This window comes from Hyperoodon ampullatus (genome assembly GCF_949752795.1).
Source record: "Hyperoodon ampullatus genome assembly, chromosome: 3".
NCBI lineage: Eukaryota > Metazoa > Chordata > Mammalia > Artiodactyla > Ziphiidae > Hyperoodon > Hyperoodon ampullatus.
The window spans coordinates 4,768,079-4,785,163 of NC_136916.1; the positions used below are offsets into that span (position 1 = coordinate 4,768,079).

Sequence of the window (17,085 nt, forward strand, 5' to 3'; positions counted from 1 at the left end):
GCATGTAACCGAGCAAGACCTTAGGGAGCCTTCCTGGGACAGAGCCCCTCCCCCATGTCCTCTGCTGTAGCTCCTCTCTGAAGTACCCAGATAATAGTATCTGATGGACATTTCCTGAGTTGTTTTACAGATGCTAAAACCACCACCAAATGGAAGAAATTAACTACTTCATGATCAGGAGCGTGTTGGCACCTAAGGATTGATAACATTAACCCCTGGGACACTGCCCTGTTCCCTTACCATCAACCAATCACAGAATTGTGCACAAGCTGATCACATACCCTGCAACCCACCTCCCTCACCTGGACTTTACAAATGCTTTCCTGAAACCCATAAGGGAGTTCAGTGTTTTGAGCACTAGCTGCCCTGGACTCCTTGCTTGGCACCTGCAATAAACCCTGCAATTTCCTTCACCACAACCCGGTGTCAGTAGATTGGCTTTACTGCACGCAGACCAGCAGACCCAAGTTTGGTTCCAGTAACAGCCATAGCAGAGAAATAAGAATAATGGACTGAGTGCTTGACAATATGAACAAACATTCACAGGAAGAACAAATGTTAGTATTTCCACTTAATAGATAGGAAACTAAAACTGGGGGGTTAAGGAACAAGGCCAAGTTACAGAATTCCACCTCCTTACCTCAGACATGATAAAACCACCATTCTCCTCATCCCCTAAGTGGTAATTCCAAATCTTCTGAAGGAGAATTATACGAGCTCTTCCAAGAGGGAAGGATTATATCAGTACCATTTCTCGTATGGGAGGAATAGAGGAGATGAAATACAAAAATGACTGAGGTCTCCCTGAGGCGTGCCCACAGCCATAAGGGTGACCCTGTAAAGTATAATCAAACCCAATAATGGGACCCTCATCTATATCCATTGGAGAGCTCCGCCATATTTGTATCCATTAAAATGGCAAACCCACCCACTCTTTGATCTGGCAATTCCACTTCTAGAAATAATCACACACATCAAATGACATATGTATAAAGTTACTCACTGCGGGATTGTTTGTAATAATAAAAAATTGGAAGTAAACTAAAGTTCCATTAATAGGGGACTGGTTAAAAAAAACATGGTCTCTCCCTGCAATGGCTAACGTACAGCCATAAAAATGAACACAGAAGCTACCTATGTACCGTATGGAAGGATGCCCAAAATTGTTATTAAGTGAAAAAAGTAGAGCAAAGTGTATCATATGCTGTCATTTGTATAAAACAGACAAAAAGAATTACAAACATATTTATTCATATAGTCATAGAATAACTAGGTAAGGATATACACCCAGACACAGTTATTCAGAGAGGAACTGCAAATTTGAAGTAAGAACTGGAAGAAATTATTATTATTTATCATGTTGTACAATGGACTTTCTAGCCATGTCGATCATATTTTAAAATAAATGAAATTGCTTTTAAAAGTCAAGGAGCAAAAAAAGTAAAGAATGCCACGCTGTCAGATTTCCCAAGCAGAATATATATATATATACATACATAAATGACCTTGAAGTATTAAGCGTCTCTCCAAAAACAGCTGATAGTGAAAAAAATGTATCAATAGTTAGTTTGCTTTTTGTCAATTTGAAGGAAAAAATGCATTCTGGGCTTAGTAGCTTAATTCTTCTATAAAATTATAATAGAGAGCATAATTGCATTTTTTCCCACTGGTCTAGCCTATATATAAAATTCAGTGACTACTTCTGGGATGTTTTATTCCATTTTGGTGAAGACTTCAGTGTATATGTTAAACTAAATAACACTGGTGCCCAGATACGCCATTAAATAGTGAGGACATAATAAAAACATTCCTTTCAGATACTGATTTCCTAGCTTGGATTCCAGTTTTGTCACATGTGCGAGTTTTTTATATCCTCTGATTATCTTTTTCCTCATCTAAAATGTGTGAATAATAATACCTACCTCACAGGGCAGCTGTGAAGATAAAATTTTTATTAATGCTGTGTCAAAGGCTTTGCTCATGCCCAAACACTCCAGAACACTCAGCAAAGGTTAGCAACCAACAAAAAGACATTCTGTAGGAATATCATTAAGTTGATACCATAAATGATCAACAAAACCTGTCATTGCCTACAGTTAGGACTAGACTGTAATTTGATCTTTAAATTATAATATTTTATACACTTCAGATCAAATAGATCACTTACCTGAGGGGATCACAAAAGAATTCAAAGCTGTGTTGCCCTTTTTACAAATATAGCCTAGTTTCTGAACACATTGCAGATTTTCCCATTTAGCCCTTTTCCCGGGATTTAGTGACACACAGCTTTTTCCTGGTTCTGCTGATGGACTTCCTTTGGGGAAAAGAAAAAATAAAAGTGAGACTATTATAGGAATTACAAGTAGATAGACCCCCAGAGCCTCGTGTGTTTATCCTTGGCATTTATTGGATCCCCACTCTTTCTGCTACACGTTCACAAATAAATATTTACTGCCTGCAGAGCAAAAGACATGTTGGGTGTCTATTTGTTTTCTCATTGTTGGATCATTCCAATACCTGAAATGTTGATTATATAAGTTTACTTCTTTGAAATAAATTTTTTCCCAAAATATCAAACAATAAAGCTAAACCTTAAACCCTGAACAATCTTTACACTGGGTTATTTTATGTATGATAGGGGGGTAAATAACAAAAGAATACACAATGTTCCAAATCAGCCATATTCAACATTGTCGATACCTCCCCAAAAACCTAAGTCAAGCTAACTGTGGATCAGCCAGAGAATTTCTGGACATGGAAAAACTTTCTCCAATTAGAAAGAAGAGGCAGGAAAGAAGGCAATGCGAGAAAGAGAAGGAAAGAGATGCTAGAAGCAGCAATGTGCCATAGTAAACGCTGGTAAAGGACTCCCAGAGCTCAGACTCCCTCTCAAGATTTTCAACTCAGCCTATTGAAGGATACTTTTAGCAGCTAACCTCTCATCTCATTGCTTACTGGAAGCGGATTAAAGAACCAGGTCAAGTCAACTTTCTTAATGCAATCGAATCATGCATAGATACCCACATTTCTCATGCTTTTCCACCACTTCAATAAATGATTTTGAAACAAGTGCTCTAAAAACTTGCTCCATCTCACAAGAGAAGACAGGTTGATGATTCACATTTTGTCAATGATTCTGCTTTGTGACCTCTCACGTGTTTACGATCTACACCTGGACCACACTTTCCCTTCCCAAAAAATGGGAATCACATCACCTGCTCCATAAAGCCTTTGTCAAAAATTTTTGGAAGTTGCTTGAACAGCATGCAAAGAAAAAATTGTTAGTGGTAAGGATAAAGATGTTTTTTACATGTGTTGATAGTATGACCAAACTTCCAGTATAACTGAACTAACAGAGAAGGTACCAGTACTAGAAAGAAACTTCCGGAAACGATAATGTATTTTACAGCTAATGGTTATTATTTAATATATGAGCTGGTAAATCATAGTAATACAGTTATTTATCAATAGAACACCAATACCTACTTTAATATATCAACTCTTTGTCTTTAAATGGTTACTATAGTTATATATTTGAATTCACACTTCTATACCATTTGTGTAAAATATCCTCACTTCAAATGTAGATGTATTTTAATAGATGCTTTACTTGTTAATTACTCAATTGAAGGGTGATTGAACAATTTATACAATAACAACTTCTAATGTTCCACAAGGTTTCTAATTTTCATTTGAAGAAACTCTCATATTATTTCAGAAGGTGGTTTAATTTTGTGCCTACTTCCCAGGAATTGGTTTAATAAGGAAGGACATTTCTTTTCCTTTCTCATTAGTATTCCAATTTTATTCCTCACTTTCACAGAATCTAGACCCCTCAATTTTCTCACTGAACTCTCAGAATGGAAGTGGTTAAATATTACAATAATCATCACTTAAAATTGAGTAATAAATAAAATGATCTGCCTACAATAATTAAGCAGCAAAGAATAAACTAATCCCCCAACAAATGATTATTATTGTCTAATGATCTGACTAAGCCAACTGGCATTCTCCAATTTAGTGTGACTGAGTCAGTAAGCAGACAAATCAAATTCTCATTCATAAATAGCACATCTTATATTCCCTTGCAGCAGTGTTTACTTACCATATTCCAGAGGAAAGCAGAGCTGACTCTTAGTGACAGCCCTGTAAACATCATGCATTGAAGGAGTACATTGAAAGTCAAATTTCATAGTAAAATCTAATCAGTTTAAACCAATGTATGTCCTCTAAAAATTCCCTCTCATGTTTTAGCATATTCTGAATATTATCTATTTATTTCAAAGTTTTCTTTTTCTTTTTAATACCATAAGTCGGTAACATGGAAAATGGAGAGTTTAATTTTCTAAGCCAAATGCAAAAACCATTCGATGGCTTTAAAAAAAGAAGTCTGACCATATGAAGAAACACCACACCAGTATTTTCCATAGCAGAACTGGTAAATGAAAATGTGACCCGTCCTTTCCCACACCTACGGCAGACATCACTAATCCTTACCTGCACACGTTCCTAATAAATCAAGATTAGTACAGGATGGGGCCTGGGTTGGGAGTGGAGAATCATACTCAGTAGAGTGCCTTAAGCAGCCACTAACAATGGTTGGTATTGGTGAATAAGATGAAGACTTTTTGTCATCATTGGTCCTTTTGTTTTCTCAGAATAATTTCTGTATATGTAAAAAATCTTTATCATCTAGTCTCCTTTTATGTTCTGTTACCTCTATGTTACAACAATATAGAAATATTAGCTCAGAGCATTTTCTGTCCTCCAAAAAATGGGAAAGCTGTTGAAGGCTTGATCATCCCGTGTTTTTCTACAACTAAACTACAAACTGTCAACAAAACTGCTCATGAATGATTACGCTAGTATGGAATATTACAATCTGTGGCTGGTATTATTTTTAATCCAACTCTAGTCGATTAAAAGTAGGAGAAAATGGCGTCAACGTAGAGCTTCAGATCATTATAATGATGACAGAAATATTGCAAATACCTCATGGCTCAAGATAATGAGAAATTCTCCAGCCTAAAACAATTTAAATTTTTTAAATTCATAGTGTGTGCAGATATAAATAAATATGTGTAAAATCTTTGAATATACTATGTAGCATTATATTATATATATATATGTCATAAATATAAAATCAAATTTTTGAATATAATACCTAGCAAATCAACGATGCTCTGCAAATATATACTTTAACAGAGTCCTCTATTGACTTGTGTGATTATTCTTCCAGACAAGTCCTTATCCCAGAAAGCTGGAATAACCTTATGGTGTTAGAGTATTCAAATCTAGTTGGCAGGTTTCAAAGCAAGGTGAGAAATAAACCGTACTTGATGAAATCTCCCAGTTCTTCTCTTTGAGATCTACATGTGAGCTGATGAAGGTCTCCATGGTACTTAGCTAAATTAAATGCAGATGAATTCAACCAGCTTAACGCCACCAAGTTAATCAGATGAGCTTAACCCTACCTGGTAACCAGTTTAAATATCGGAACGGACTGCCCCCGCTCCACTGCCATCCACTGTTGAAACTCAGACTGTTCAGTCCAATCCAGAGTCCTGAAGTCAAGGAACTGGTTAACCCTTTATGACAAAAGCAAAACAAAAACAAAACTGACATTCAGAAAAGATGGTGAAATCAAATTCAGAATTAAGTACTTGAATCAAAATGTACTAGAGATAAGTAATGAAAAACATGCCGAGCATGTCTCCTTTGATCCTCTCATCAGCGGGAAGCAAGTACAACCATTACCTCCATGGGCATGTAAAGAAACTGAGGTGAGAACACAGATAAGCCAGGAACGGTCTTGCTAAGGGTCTAACCCAGATGTGACTAGGCTTCAGCCCCCAGCATCTTGATGACTTCTATAGGATCGTGCGAATGTGCTTCTAATTTGGAGAAGACTCTCTTTGACTATCATCAAACAGAAACATGTTTACTTCACTTTAGAGTAAAACTAAGATTTATTTTGTATCAAAGTCACCATTTTCTATCATGAAAAAGTTTAATACACATTTCAATCTATATCACTCTCATAAGTTATTACCCGACCTCATATTTTAGAACTTACTCTCAGAATTTTATTTGATGACATTTTAAAAAATCCGTTTTTTTCCTCATTAAGATGATGATTAAAATCTAAACACTAAGTGCTTGTGCTACTATGAATAACACTTTACTTAGGCAGCTAATAAATCATAATGACAATGTTTCAAAGTCTGTGCTAGGCCTGAGATGCAATAAAAAACAAAACAGAAGCAACAGGGACCTCAGTCCACTCAGGTTAAACAACTCTAATGTGTTATTACCTATAACTTTTTAAAAACCATGGATTTGCTGTTCTCTCTGTATTCTTTTTAGTTGATTTAAAAGAATTAATGAAAAGGAAAACTATCTTTTGTCTTAAATAAAACACCAACCTGAAGTGTCTATAAACATAAAGGGTAATCATAAATGGACCACTTTATATTTACTGTTCTCTAGAGGATATATTCCCCAGTCAAATCTTTGCAATGGTGAGAATAACCACTCACTATATTCAGGGCACTGTTTTCACTCGTTTTCAATCCTCACAAACTCTAATTAGGTACTGCCATCTCCATTGTACAGATTAGGAATTTGACACCCAAAGAGTTTAGATGTCATGTGCAGAGTTGAAATTTAAACCTAGGTTCTTTTTGGGATTTAATTCCCCGACCAGGGACCAAATCCACGCCCCTGCATTGGAAGCACGGAGTCTTAACCACTGGAGCGCCAGGGAAGTCCCTAAACCTGGGTTCTTATGACATCAAATCCCACACCCTTTAGTTCTGATGCAACCAACTAAGCTATCCAAATTCACCGAAATTTTCCCCAATTTTTCATTAGCTGATATATATACACATTCATGTCACAAATTCAAATGAAAGGGGATTACAGTGACTCGAGGCCCCAGAATCATATCTCAAATTTTTTGCTCCCCAACCCCTTAAAAGCACAGATCACGTTCTTGGAGAAATGTGACCTGAATGCTGTTAGTTTATTCAGCATCTGGCAGAAAGGCACTGACAAAGGGAGAACCCACTTGAGGATATTGACTCGGTTGACATTGATTAGGTAGGTTGATGCTTAATGGACTGAACTGAATCCAATACTGGAGTTATTTATTGAAAAGTAAACCCTATTGTGTAATTTCTTTAAATAAAGTAATAAAAATGGGATGAAATTAACTACTAGCATGTAAAAAGTCAGTGAAAATTAATTCAGATTCACTTATCTTTATCAAGTGTTCTAGAAAAAAAAGTCTGAGTTAGTACAGCTCTTGCCCTTAGGTACTTTACACACCTTGAGAGGTATCTCGTCCAGTGCCTTCATTTTACAGATGAAGAAACTGAGGACAGAGATGTTAAGAAACTTGTGGAGAGTGAAACAGAGGATTAGTAAATTAGGACTTGCACCCAGGGTTCACTTTGGTGTTTCCAGTGAACTCAACCCTTGTTTAAATTAAATTTGCCTGTGAGTTACTATTATTGATACAACACACTTTCCAGATAAGTTTAGATGTTAGCGCACCTTTAAGTAAAGAACCATGAACTAAAAAGATATTTCTGATAAATGTCATCCCTCCCCAAACAATAGTCCATGGCAGAACTCACTCTGGTTACCTGTGAAGACTCAGCATTTGGTTCTCCAAAGTTGGAATTTTACCAAAAAATAAAATACTTATTACAAGCTATGTCAAGGAAATGACATTATCAAAGGGAAAATCTTAATATTTCTTTAGTCTTAAATCTCTGCAATGAGCATCATCGACTACGACTGCATTCATTAAAAAGAAAATACTGATAATGAAGTGATAGAAATTCATTTATAGTAAATCAATTTTATAGTTATTCATCTCACTGATGGTTTCCCTTTAGTTTATTAATTATTTTACATAGTTATTAAAACTCTTTTGAGTACTAAACTATTACTTATGTCTCGTTAGGGCAAATTAAAGAAACCAACAAAAACTGCCATCTCACCTCATTCATGTAAATAGATAACTTATAAGGTGTCAGGAGGAGATGCCTGTCTACTAGTCTGTACCTTAGAAATGTCATTCTAGGATCAGTGTCATGTTGATACTATATTTTATGCTAATAATTATTCTATTAAATACCACTGAAAATTGATTTTTTCATAAATTATTTTTCTTATGGAAATACAGTTGACATACAATATTACATTAGTTTCAGGTATACTACATAGCGATCTGACATTGCATACATTATGAAATGGTCACCACGATAAGTCTAGTAACATCTGTGCCCATACAAAGTTATTACAATATAATTGACCATATTCTTTATGCTGTGTATTATATCCCCATGACTTTGTTATATAACTGGAAGGTTGTACCTCTTAATCCTCTAACAATTTCACCTACTCCCCACCTGCCCTCCCTTATGGCAGCCACCCATTTGTTCTCTGTATCTATGCATCTGTTTTCATTTTGTTTTGTTTTCTAGATTCCATACATAAGTGAGATCAAGAGGTATTCATCTGTCTCTGACTTATTTCACTTAGCATAATACCTTCTAGATTCACCCATGTTGTCACAAATGGCAAAATTTCATTTTTTATGGTTGGGTAATATTCCATTGTATGTAGTATATATACCACATCTTCCTTATCCATTTGTCTATCAATGGACACTTAACGTTGTATCCATATCTTGGCTATTGTAAATAATGCTGAAATGAACACTGGAATGCATATGTCTTTTTGAATTAGTGTTTTTGGTTTTTTTCCAGGTAAATAATCAGAAGTAAAATTGCTGGATCCCATGGTAGTTCTATTTTTAGTTTTTTGAGGACCCTCCATAAGGTTCCCCATAGTGGCTGCACCAGTTCACATCCCCACTGACAGCACATGAGGGTTCTCTTTTCTCCACATCTTTGCCAACATTTGCTATTTGTTGTCTTTTTGATAATAGCCACTCTAACCGGTGTGAAGTGGTATCTCACAGTGGTTGTGATTTGCACTTCCCTGATGATTAATGATATTGAGCATCTTTTCATGTGTATGTTTTCTTTGAGAAAATGTCTCTTCAAGTTGTTTCGGTTTTTCTCAGGCTTTGGGGGTCTATTTTTGATGTTGGGTTGTATGAGTTCCTTGTATATGTTGGATATAGCTATTCCCCAAAATCAAATATTCTGGTATATTTTAAAACTTATAATAAAATATGCATATCTAAGTTTTCAAAACTATGAAGTTTTGAACAGAACTGTAGGAATAAATAAATTAGATTTTGCCTGAGATTGCTTACTTAAATTACTACGTTTGGCATGATGAGAAAAGATGATCACTCTTTAAGGAAATTATCCTTTGAGACTCTCCTTATCTACCCTAGGTACTCCTACGCTTGTTTTGAAGAATTAAATTAAGTAATACCTCTTAAAACAGGGCCTAATACACAGTATATGCCCAATAAATGTAAGCTACTGCTATTCTTAATATTATTATTATTGTTATTATTCTATGTTGAATTCGGGTTGGCAAAAAGTGTGATTTACAAACAAATTTCAAGCTTTGTGTTAAATATATCACTTAAAGATGATGAGCGTCATCCACAATTTTTTTCTAATGTGTTTGTAATTTTTTAAAGAAGATGACCAAATTTTTTTAGTATTATTACACAAAGCATCAATTCCACATGCTAAACTTTTTAATGTTAAATTTTCCTGCATGTATCGTCTGAAACAGTTTATACCTACTTTTGAACTTAGTTGTAATAGAAGATGTATTACTGTCCAATAGTACACTGTATTGCTCTTTTCTATACTGTGGTCCAATTTGTTCTCCACCCAGCACCATACGGAAACTGGCAAAAAGAATCAAAGTATCTAGCCAATTTCACTTCCTATATCTTATTTCAGTTCTATAAATCCTAATCCTGCGCATACATGGTTATAAATCTGATTCAGGAACTGAGGATTCAATAGGGTGTCCCAACATCTTTGAGGGTAGAAGAAGAAGAGATGATGAAATGACTCTGGGTGATATAACTGGCCGCTGGGCAGAAGCCGTTAACCCAGCAGATAATGTGAAATCAGATTGCCAGTTTAGAATAAATTTACTGGAGCAAGGAGCTGCTGACATCTAAATTAAATGTTCTCTTTAAAGCTTTGGGGGCCACCAAATCCTTGCTTATTTTTAAGTGAGACGCAGGCAGAGCATAATGGAAAGACAGTGCTGAATCCCAATTCAGTTATTTTCTGAACGTGCGACATTAGGCAAAATGCCTACCTTCTCCCTCCTGTTATCTATAAAGTGGGGACAATATTTACTCATTTACAAGGTTGGTGTCAGCTTTAGAAATAAAGCTCAGTGTCTGACACACAACAGCTGTTTAATAAATAACAGCTAATTTGATCTCAGACTCATAAGAGGCTTATACCTTTTTGAAAAATGAAGTTTACTACTCAAAATTCTCACATAAAAGAAATCATATTTTAAAAGGGTAACTATGTGTGGTTTTTAAAAAATGTTAGCGCCCTATTTTCCAGAATGGAGGAGATGACAATCCCTCACTCACACCAGGACTTTCTAGTCTTCCCCAATATACGCCGATAAATGCCATGCATATCTTCCCTCTAGAAAACAAAAGTCTGGTTTATTTTTTAAATTCCCCGTCAGACTTTTTTTGTCCCCTAATGCACGGCATTGTTGACTTAAAGAAAAAGCAGGAAATATTACAAATCTCATTCGAGAAGTCATTCCTACCCGGATTTCAGTTAAAATTTGCTGACTGAAATTCCGGAGGCTTGGATAAGATTCATAAGTATCTGAGGTGAACTCAGCCTCCCAATCTCTTAGGGCTTGTTTGCGCTCCTGGGGACACAGTACTAGCCCTTGCTGATTAGAGAAGCATTTCCTGCAGCCAGAAGCCTGAGAGCGGAGGCAGGAATGAGGACATGAGTGGAGGGCCCAGAGATGCTGTCCTGCTCACATAGCCTCCTTCCCCTAGCAGCTGGGGAAGAGTTCAAAGGTAACCTGTGCTCTGCACCTTGGCTTCCAGAAAGCCAGAAAACAAGCAAAACTCAGAAGAGTCAAGAGAACACAACCCGCAAACAGATGCCTTAAAAAAAAAAAAAAAGCCAAGTGAAACCATTTCAACTCTGAGGTTTCTCTAACCCGTGCAAGCCAGCACAAATCACACCAGGATTGTCTCAACTCATTCTCTCTCTTCCTTAATCACCTACATAAATTTTGTCTTATCTCTGTCTCTGTTTTCCCCTTTTTCTCCTTATTTTTACACATGGTTGCAAACATTGGTCCCTCTGTACTTTGCCCCAATACTGCATACAAAGACCCCATGGACCAACACAAAACAGAATCACTGAGCAGACGGAGGCAGAACCCCATCTCTGAGCTCACGAATGCCCATAGTGAGGTCCTATTGCTTTTCTATTGTCAATCTCTTTAATGATGGCAGAAAGAAAATGGTGGCTTGCAGCCTATACTGAAAGCAGAAAAATTTTTTATGTTATACTTGGTACAAGAAAGATTTCATTACAGTGGAGCTAGTATTCCTGATTTAGTCCTCAGAAATGGACTAGAAGTAGAAAAATCTTTCTTACCTAATAATGCTTTGTGTATTTCACAAGGTGGCGCTAAAAAAAAATTCATGTTACATTTTTTTCTGCCCCAAATAGAATGCAATCAACATCTTCAAATTCAATTAAAAAATAATAACTTACAGGAGAAGTGTGTTCCAGTCGATGGAGAGGACCATCCGAAAAGAGCTGGAGAAAGGGAATCCTAGGTGATGAGACAAGGCTGGGGACAGCTCTGTCCCTGGCAACAGTTCACACACACTCTCCCACTGCAGCATAGCAGCCTCAGGTAATCGCCCCCAAGGTCCCCCCGCTTCACAGAGCCAGGGCCCAGGCGGTCAGCCTCCTGAGTCTATGCTCCTTACTCCTGAGCTCTGCTGCCTGCTGTCCAGGCAGATGCAATCTGTAGGCATTGCTGATACAGCAGGTACTGTACACAGTGCTTTGCCAAGTGTGGTCCCCATCCACTTGCCCTAGAATCACCTGGAAATTTGATAACATGCAGATTCCAGGACCCCACATCATACCTCCTGATCTACAGTCTCTGGGGTTTGCACCCAGGCAGCTTCACTTTAACAAAGTTCCCTGGTGATTGATAAGCAACTTCACACTTAAGAACCACTCTCTTCTCGCCATAAACTGACCACTGGTCCAAACGTGGGGCTGAATTTCTAAATAATGGTTTTTCTTGTGCTGCATCCTCATTTGTCAGTCAGCAAACATTCCTTGAGACTGTCTTCCCGGAAGGTTCTGTGTGAATCTCTTTAGGGGTGGGGAGGACATACATATTCACAAGACATTCCTCACTTTCAGCCATCTGCCCCTCAAATCCATTCTCTATACAGCCTTCAATTTGCTTTTTTCATGGCACTTAACTATACTTTGTATTTATTTGCTTGTTTTCTTGTCTGTGTGTTTTCCCCATTGGACTTTAAGCTCCAGGTGGACAGGACATGGCAGGCTTTGGTCACTGCTGTGTCCCCAGGAGCTAGCACAATGCCTCACACAGAGAAACCACCCATCTTGTTGAATGAATGAATGAATAAAAAATGAATGTATTTATAGTCTTGCAGGGTAAGTGGGACATATGTAAGTAACCACTGTAAAAGTGGTAAACAAATAAAAGAAAGGCAGATGGAAATAGAGAAGACTGCATTTCAACTGTATAAAATATGGGGAATTCCAGGTACAAGAAATGCCATGGGGACAGACGTGGAGGTGAGAAAGTATGAGACATAGGTGAGGAACCCAAAAGTTTTCTTTTGTCAAGACTGCGAAATGCACAAAGGGGAACAGCAGTCAGTGGACAGGGGACAGCCCTTGAATGTCAGGCAAAGGTGTGTTGTTAATTATTTGATAGGAAATCAGAAGCCACTAAGAGTTCTTGAACGTGGCGGTCACTGGATCCGAGAGACTTTTAGCTAGTAAGCAGGGTCAGGGTGCATGGGAGGGAGGGGATTAGAGCAGGGAATTGAGGATGCTCTTTCTCCCACACTCGTTTCTGGTCCTGATCTCTCCGTTCCTCAAGTGTGGATTGCAGAAGCTAAAACAGACCCTCTCATCTCAAGCAAACATTAGCTCTTTTCATCTTCACAACCTCACAAGAACAAATGCTAAAAAAACAAACATTGTAGAAAGAGTATCAATAAGACCTGAAAATCATTAGAGTCTGGGAGTTTGAAAGACAGGAGGCAAAAGGACAGCTCTTCACTTGTCCCTGTTTGTGGTGGCAGCTCTTCAGTTTATCATGTTAAATTCTCCCATGCTAATGGAAAACCACTGACTTCAAGCTAGACCTAGAATATTTGACCGGTATGGCACCCGTGTCTTGTATCCAAGAACAGCATCGCTAATTGATTGTAGCATCTTCTACTCTGAGCCCAAATTAATCCTCCAAATCATTCTCAGCACAAGTTCTAGACACTGACACAACTGAGAGAAGAAAGTTGGCTCATGAGATGAAACCTATTCGCCATCCCAGGTGTCTTTTTCCGGGTGCACATTTGTCAAACTCTCTGCACCATCTGTTTAGGACTGACTGTATCATGATGTCTAGAATTATTCGTGTTGTATGCTTTTAAGTTAAACTATACGGAAATAAAATAATCATGATTTCACAACTTTGTTTTCTTTTCACATCTTTACCTGTCAGGTATGTCTGCTCATGTATCTCTGTGATGCTCAAGAGTTCAGCATTCTGTTGCAGGCAGCTCTTCCTCGCCTGGTGCCAAGTTAAAGCAGATTTGGAATTTATCTGGTAGGAAATGCTGGTCAACGGATCTTTATTCCATAAGCTTTCACTGCCCTCAACTGTAAAAGAAGTCAAAAGGAATTGACTACATTATGCATGGAAAGAATTTTCAGTGAACAATATTTTTTAAACAATCTTCATAGCATTATTGCCTAAAGCATTATCTTTTCCTTTTTTTCTTTCTTTTAATCAGTTTTAAAGTGACTATGAGATTTTCTTTACTCCTGAAATGAAGAGGGGGAGTTTTCAAAGATCGACCGCATTCCATCTCCTTCATGTGCCTCCAGAAAGACAGGGACTCACCATCTCTATTTTTCCATTAGGACATTTGAGATCAGATGAGTTGGGAAGTGAGGCAAATACATAGACTAAGAATAGAGATGCCAGCCCAACTTCCTTAATCTAGAAAAACAATAATAAAGGGAGAAGAGAAAATAAATATGTCTTCTCTCAGCAATGGATATTTCACCTGCACATTCTAGTTTGGTCTTTTTAGACCAAAGACACAGGCATTAGAGGGGAAGGTTATAGATTCCACAGACAGACTGACCAGGACCTGCCTCCAGACTCTGTCACTCACTGGTGAGTCAACCTTAGTTAAATTGTTAACCACCTCTAGAGTCTCATGTTCTTATCTCTAGCACGTATTAAACATAGGTAGCTCCTGGCAATAGCTGATTGTTAGCTTTTCTTCCCTCAGAGTAAAACACTTTTTAATTTAAAATTTTTTTTAATTTTTAAAATTTTACCTTATTTTTTCCTTTGCTATTTTATGATTCCCAATATACTCTATAAACGTGGCTATAGTCTATGAAAGGCCAATAATATAGATGGATAAATATTATTGATTGCATTTTACACATAAGATGTTTGAGAAATGAGTCAACAGATGAAATATTTTTGTGTGCTTCATGATATAAAAACTTCTTTTTTGTCTTTTTAATAATGTAAAATTCTACTTACAAGTCATGTGAAGTCATAATCCTTTCATTTATTTATAAGGAAAAGATTACGTAAACTCTCAAATTTTCTGAGGAGTATTCAACTTGCTAACAAATTGGACAGTTGTCCGTGTGTATAGAGTCTACACCATATATATGCATACAGCCAACATTATATATACACATATAGCCCACACTTTATATATGCATGTAATTGTGATTCTTTGTATCTGACAAGGAAGTGATCTTTTTCATATACTTACCACACACTATGATATGAAATTTGTGGTTCATGAAACACCAAAGAGGAAGAAAAATATCTCAACATTTCATTTGGGCAACACCATAGACATTTCTAAGATGTTTTAACTATAAAATTATTATATATTCACATAAAAAATACATTTGAATTAGTAATGTTAAATTTAAATTACCACAGTCTGAGGTCTTACTAGTTTAATGTGCAAATGGATTCTTTGCCCTGTAAGTGAGATCACTCAAATGAGACTGGTTTGAGGTTTATTTGAAGACGGAACTATTTTAAATAAATATTTTTAGAAGTTTGGAGGTTTTGCTTGTAGTGTGGTAGAAAGTGTGAGATAAAAAAGAAGGCACGGATGATTTTCTCATCCAGAAATGAAGGGAAGGGCTACAAATGACCAAAGAAAGAAATGCAAGTTTACACTTCTCTTCATTTAAAGAAAGTATAGTTTGCATTTTAAATCAAGGAATTAAGACCTATTTCTCAATGCATGCAGAGGTTTGCTGACTCTACATCTCCCCAAACTGTTCAAATTCCCACAGTAAACCAGCACAACTGATGCTGAAAGCTAAAATTGCAAGCTATGGGGAACTGAGAGAAAGGAGTCTTTTCCTTTTCCTGTTCTCCTGATACTTGAAAATAAATGTCTAAATAGAAGGAAAACATTACAATAAACACTACAGAGGACAATGAAGAGCATATACTAAGTGTCACTAGGTCAATAGCTGGGACCTCATCTTCCTGTATTGAATCTGCTAGCTTAAGGCTAACATAAAATAAAATGTTCTTTTGAAAAAAAAAACACAAAGCAAAGACAAGGAAAGAGTTTGGGAACCTGCAAAGCCCTTCAAGAAAGGCATGGAATGTATAAAATGTGCTTTAAAATTGTAATGCATATTGAAATCAAAGGTGTTTTAAATGTTCAGTTATTTTACTTTTACAATTAACTAGGCCAAATATATAATTTGCTTTGGAAGACATAAATTGGAACCAATGAGCCTAAAAGCTTATTCTAGAGCCTACCCAGTTGATCCCTAAAACACATGTCTAGCCAAGGTGTTGTTTTTTTTTATGATTAGTGGCTGGCCATTTGTCCTCCATTTAATGATTCATCAAATCATACATGCAGCCAACAATGTCCCTGTCAACACCATCTAAGTGCAGGATGTTATAGCTGGACCCATGAGATCTGTAGCCCCAAGACACTCCATGATAATGGATTTAGAAAATACCATTCCTACAAAGTCCAGAGGAAGATGCTCCTCAATCACTGAAAAACAAGTCTTGCTTTATCTTATGAGGAAAAAGTTCAGTTTTGTTTTCAGACAAAAAGCCTTCTAATATAGAGATCAACCTTTCATGGGAATCAAACCTTTAAAAGTTGTTATAAAACAGAAATGCATTTACCTCACCCAAGAATGGGAGAGCAGTTCCACCATGAACACAGGAAGACTGAGTTTTTGTGGGTATTCACCCAGAACCGAGGGACTGAACCCAGAGGGGAAGTACAATAATCTATGGGGCTGAGAAATCAAATTAATTTTTAGCAAGACGTTTAGGGATTAAAGATCAAAAGAGATAAATAAGCACAATTCTTGGAATTCTGTCTTTAACTTGACAAACTGAGATATGTTTGTAAATTGGACTGTATTTTACAATAACACTTGGAACACCGTGATGGTATGTGGATGTGTGATCCTGAAAGTTTAGTGGGGTACGCAGCACTATTGCAATGCAGGTGGTCTCACAATCAGCCCAGACTGTATCTGAGGCTCTGACCCAGTGCCCGCCCCTTGGCAGGACAGCAGAAAACAGGAGCTCTGATCCACAGAGTCTGAAGTAGCAAGAGGTTGGGGGTAAGAAGTTCAGGGGGAAGAAAAGGAAGGCAGATGCTGGCAGCAGGAGGAGGGTGTGGGGTGATGGGGAGAGGGAAGCCAAGAACGCTTCCTCCTCTGTTTTCTTCAGCCCAATCCCTGCCTTCCAACACGAATGCCCTCCTCCACCCCACCCAAACCCTGCTGTCCTGCTTCTTTATAAATTCTTGAG

General features: G+C 37.2%; 1 protein-coding gene across 1 annotated transcript in view; it reads right to left on the reverse strand.

The window, feature by feature from the left end:
- The window catches only part of MRC1 (mannose receptor C-type 1), a gene marked incomplete at both ends in the record, with an annotated part of 95,044 nt that overhangs the window by 59,970 nt on the left and 17,989 nt on the right, over nucleotides 1-17,085 (reverse strand). Inside the window, 3 exons of the mRNA XM_079700964.1 lie at nucleotides 2,168-2,314; nucleotides 5,475-5,588; nucleotides 13,731-13,895. Of these exons, the coding sequence (XP_079557090.1) occupies nucleotides 2,168-2,314; nucleotides 5,475-5,588; nucleotides 13,731-13,895 (426 nt within the window). The remainder of the gene's footprint in view (nucleotides 1-2,167; nucleotides 2,315-5,474; nucleotides 5,589-13,730; nucleotides 13,896-17,085) is intronic.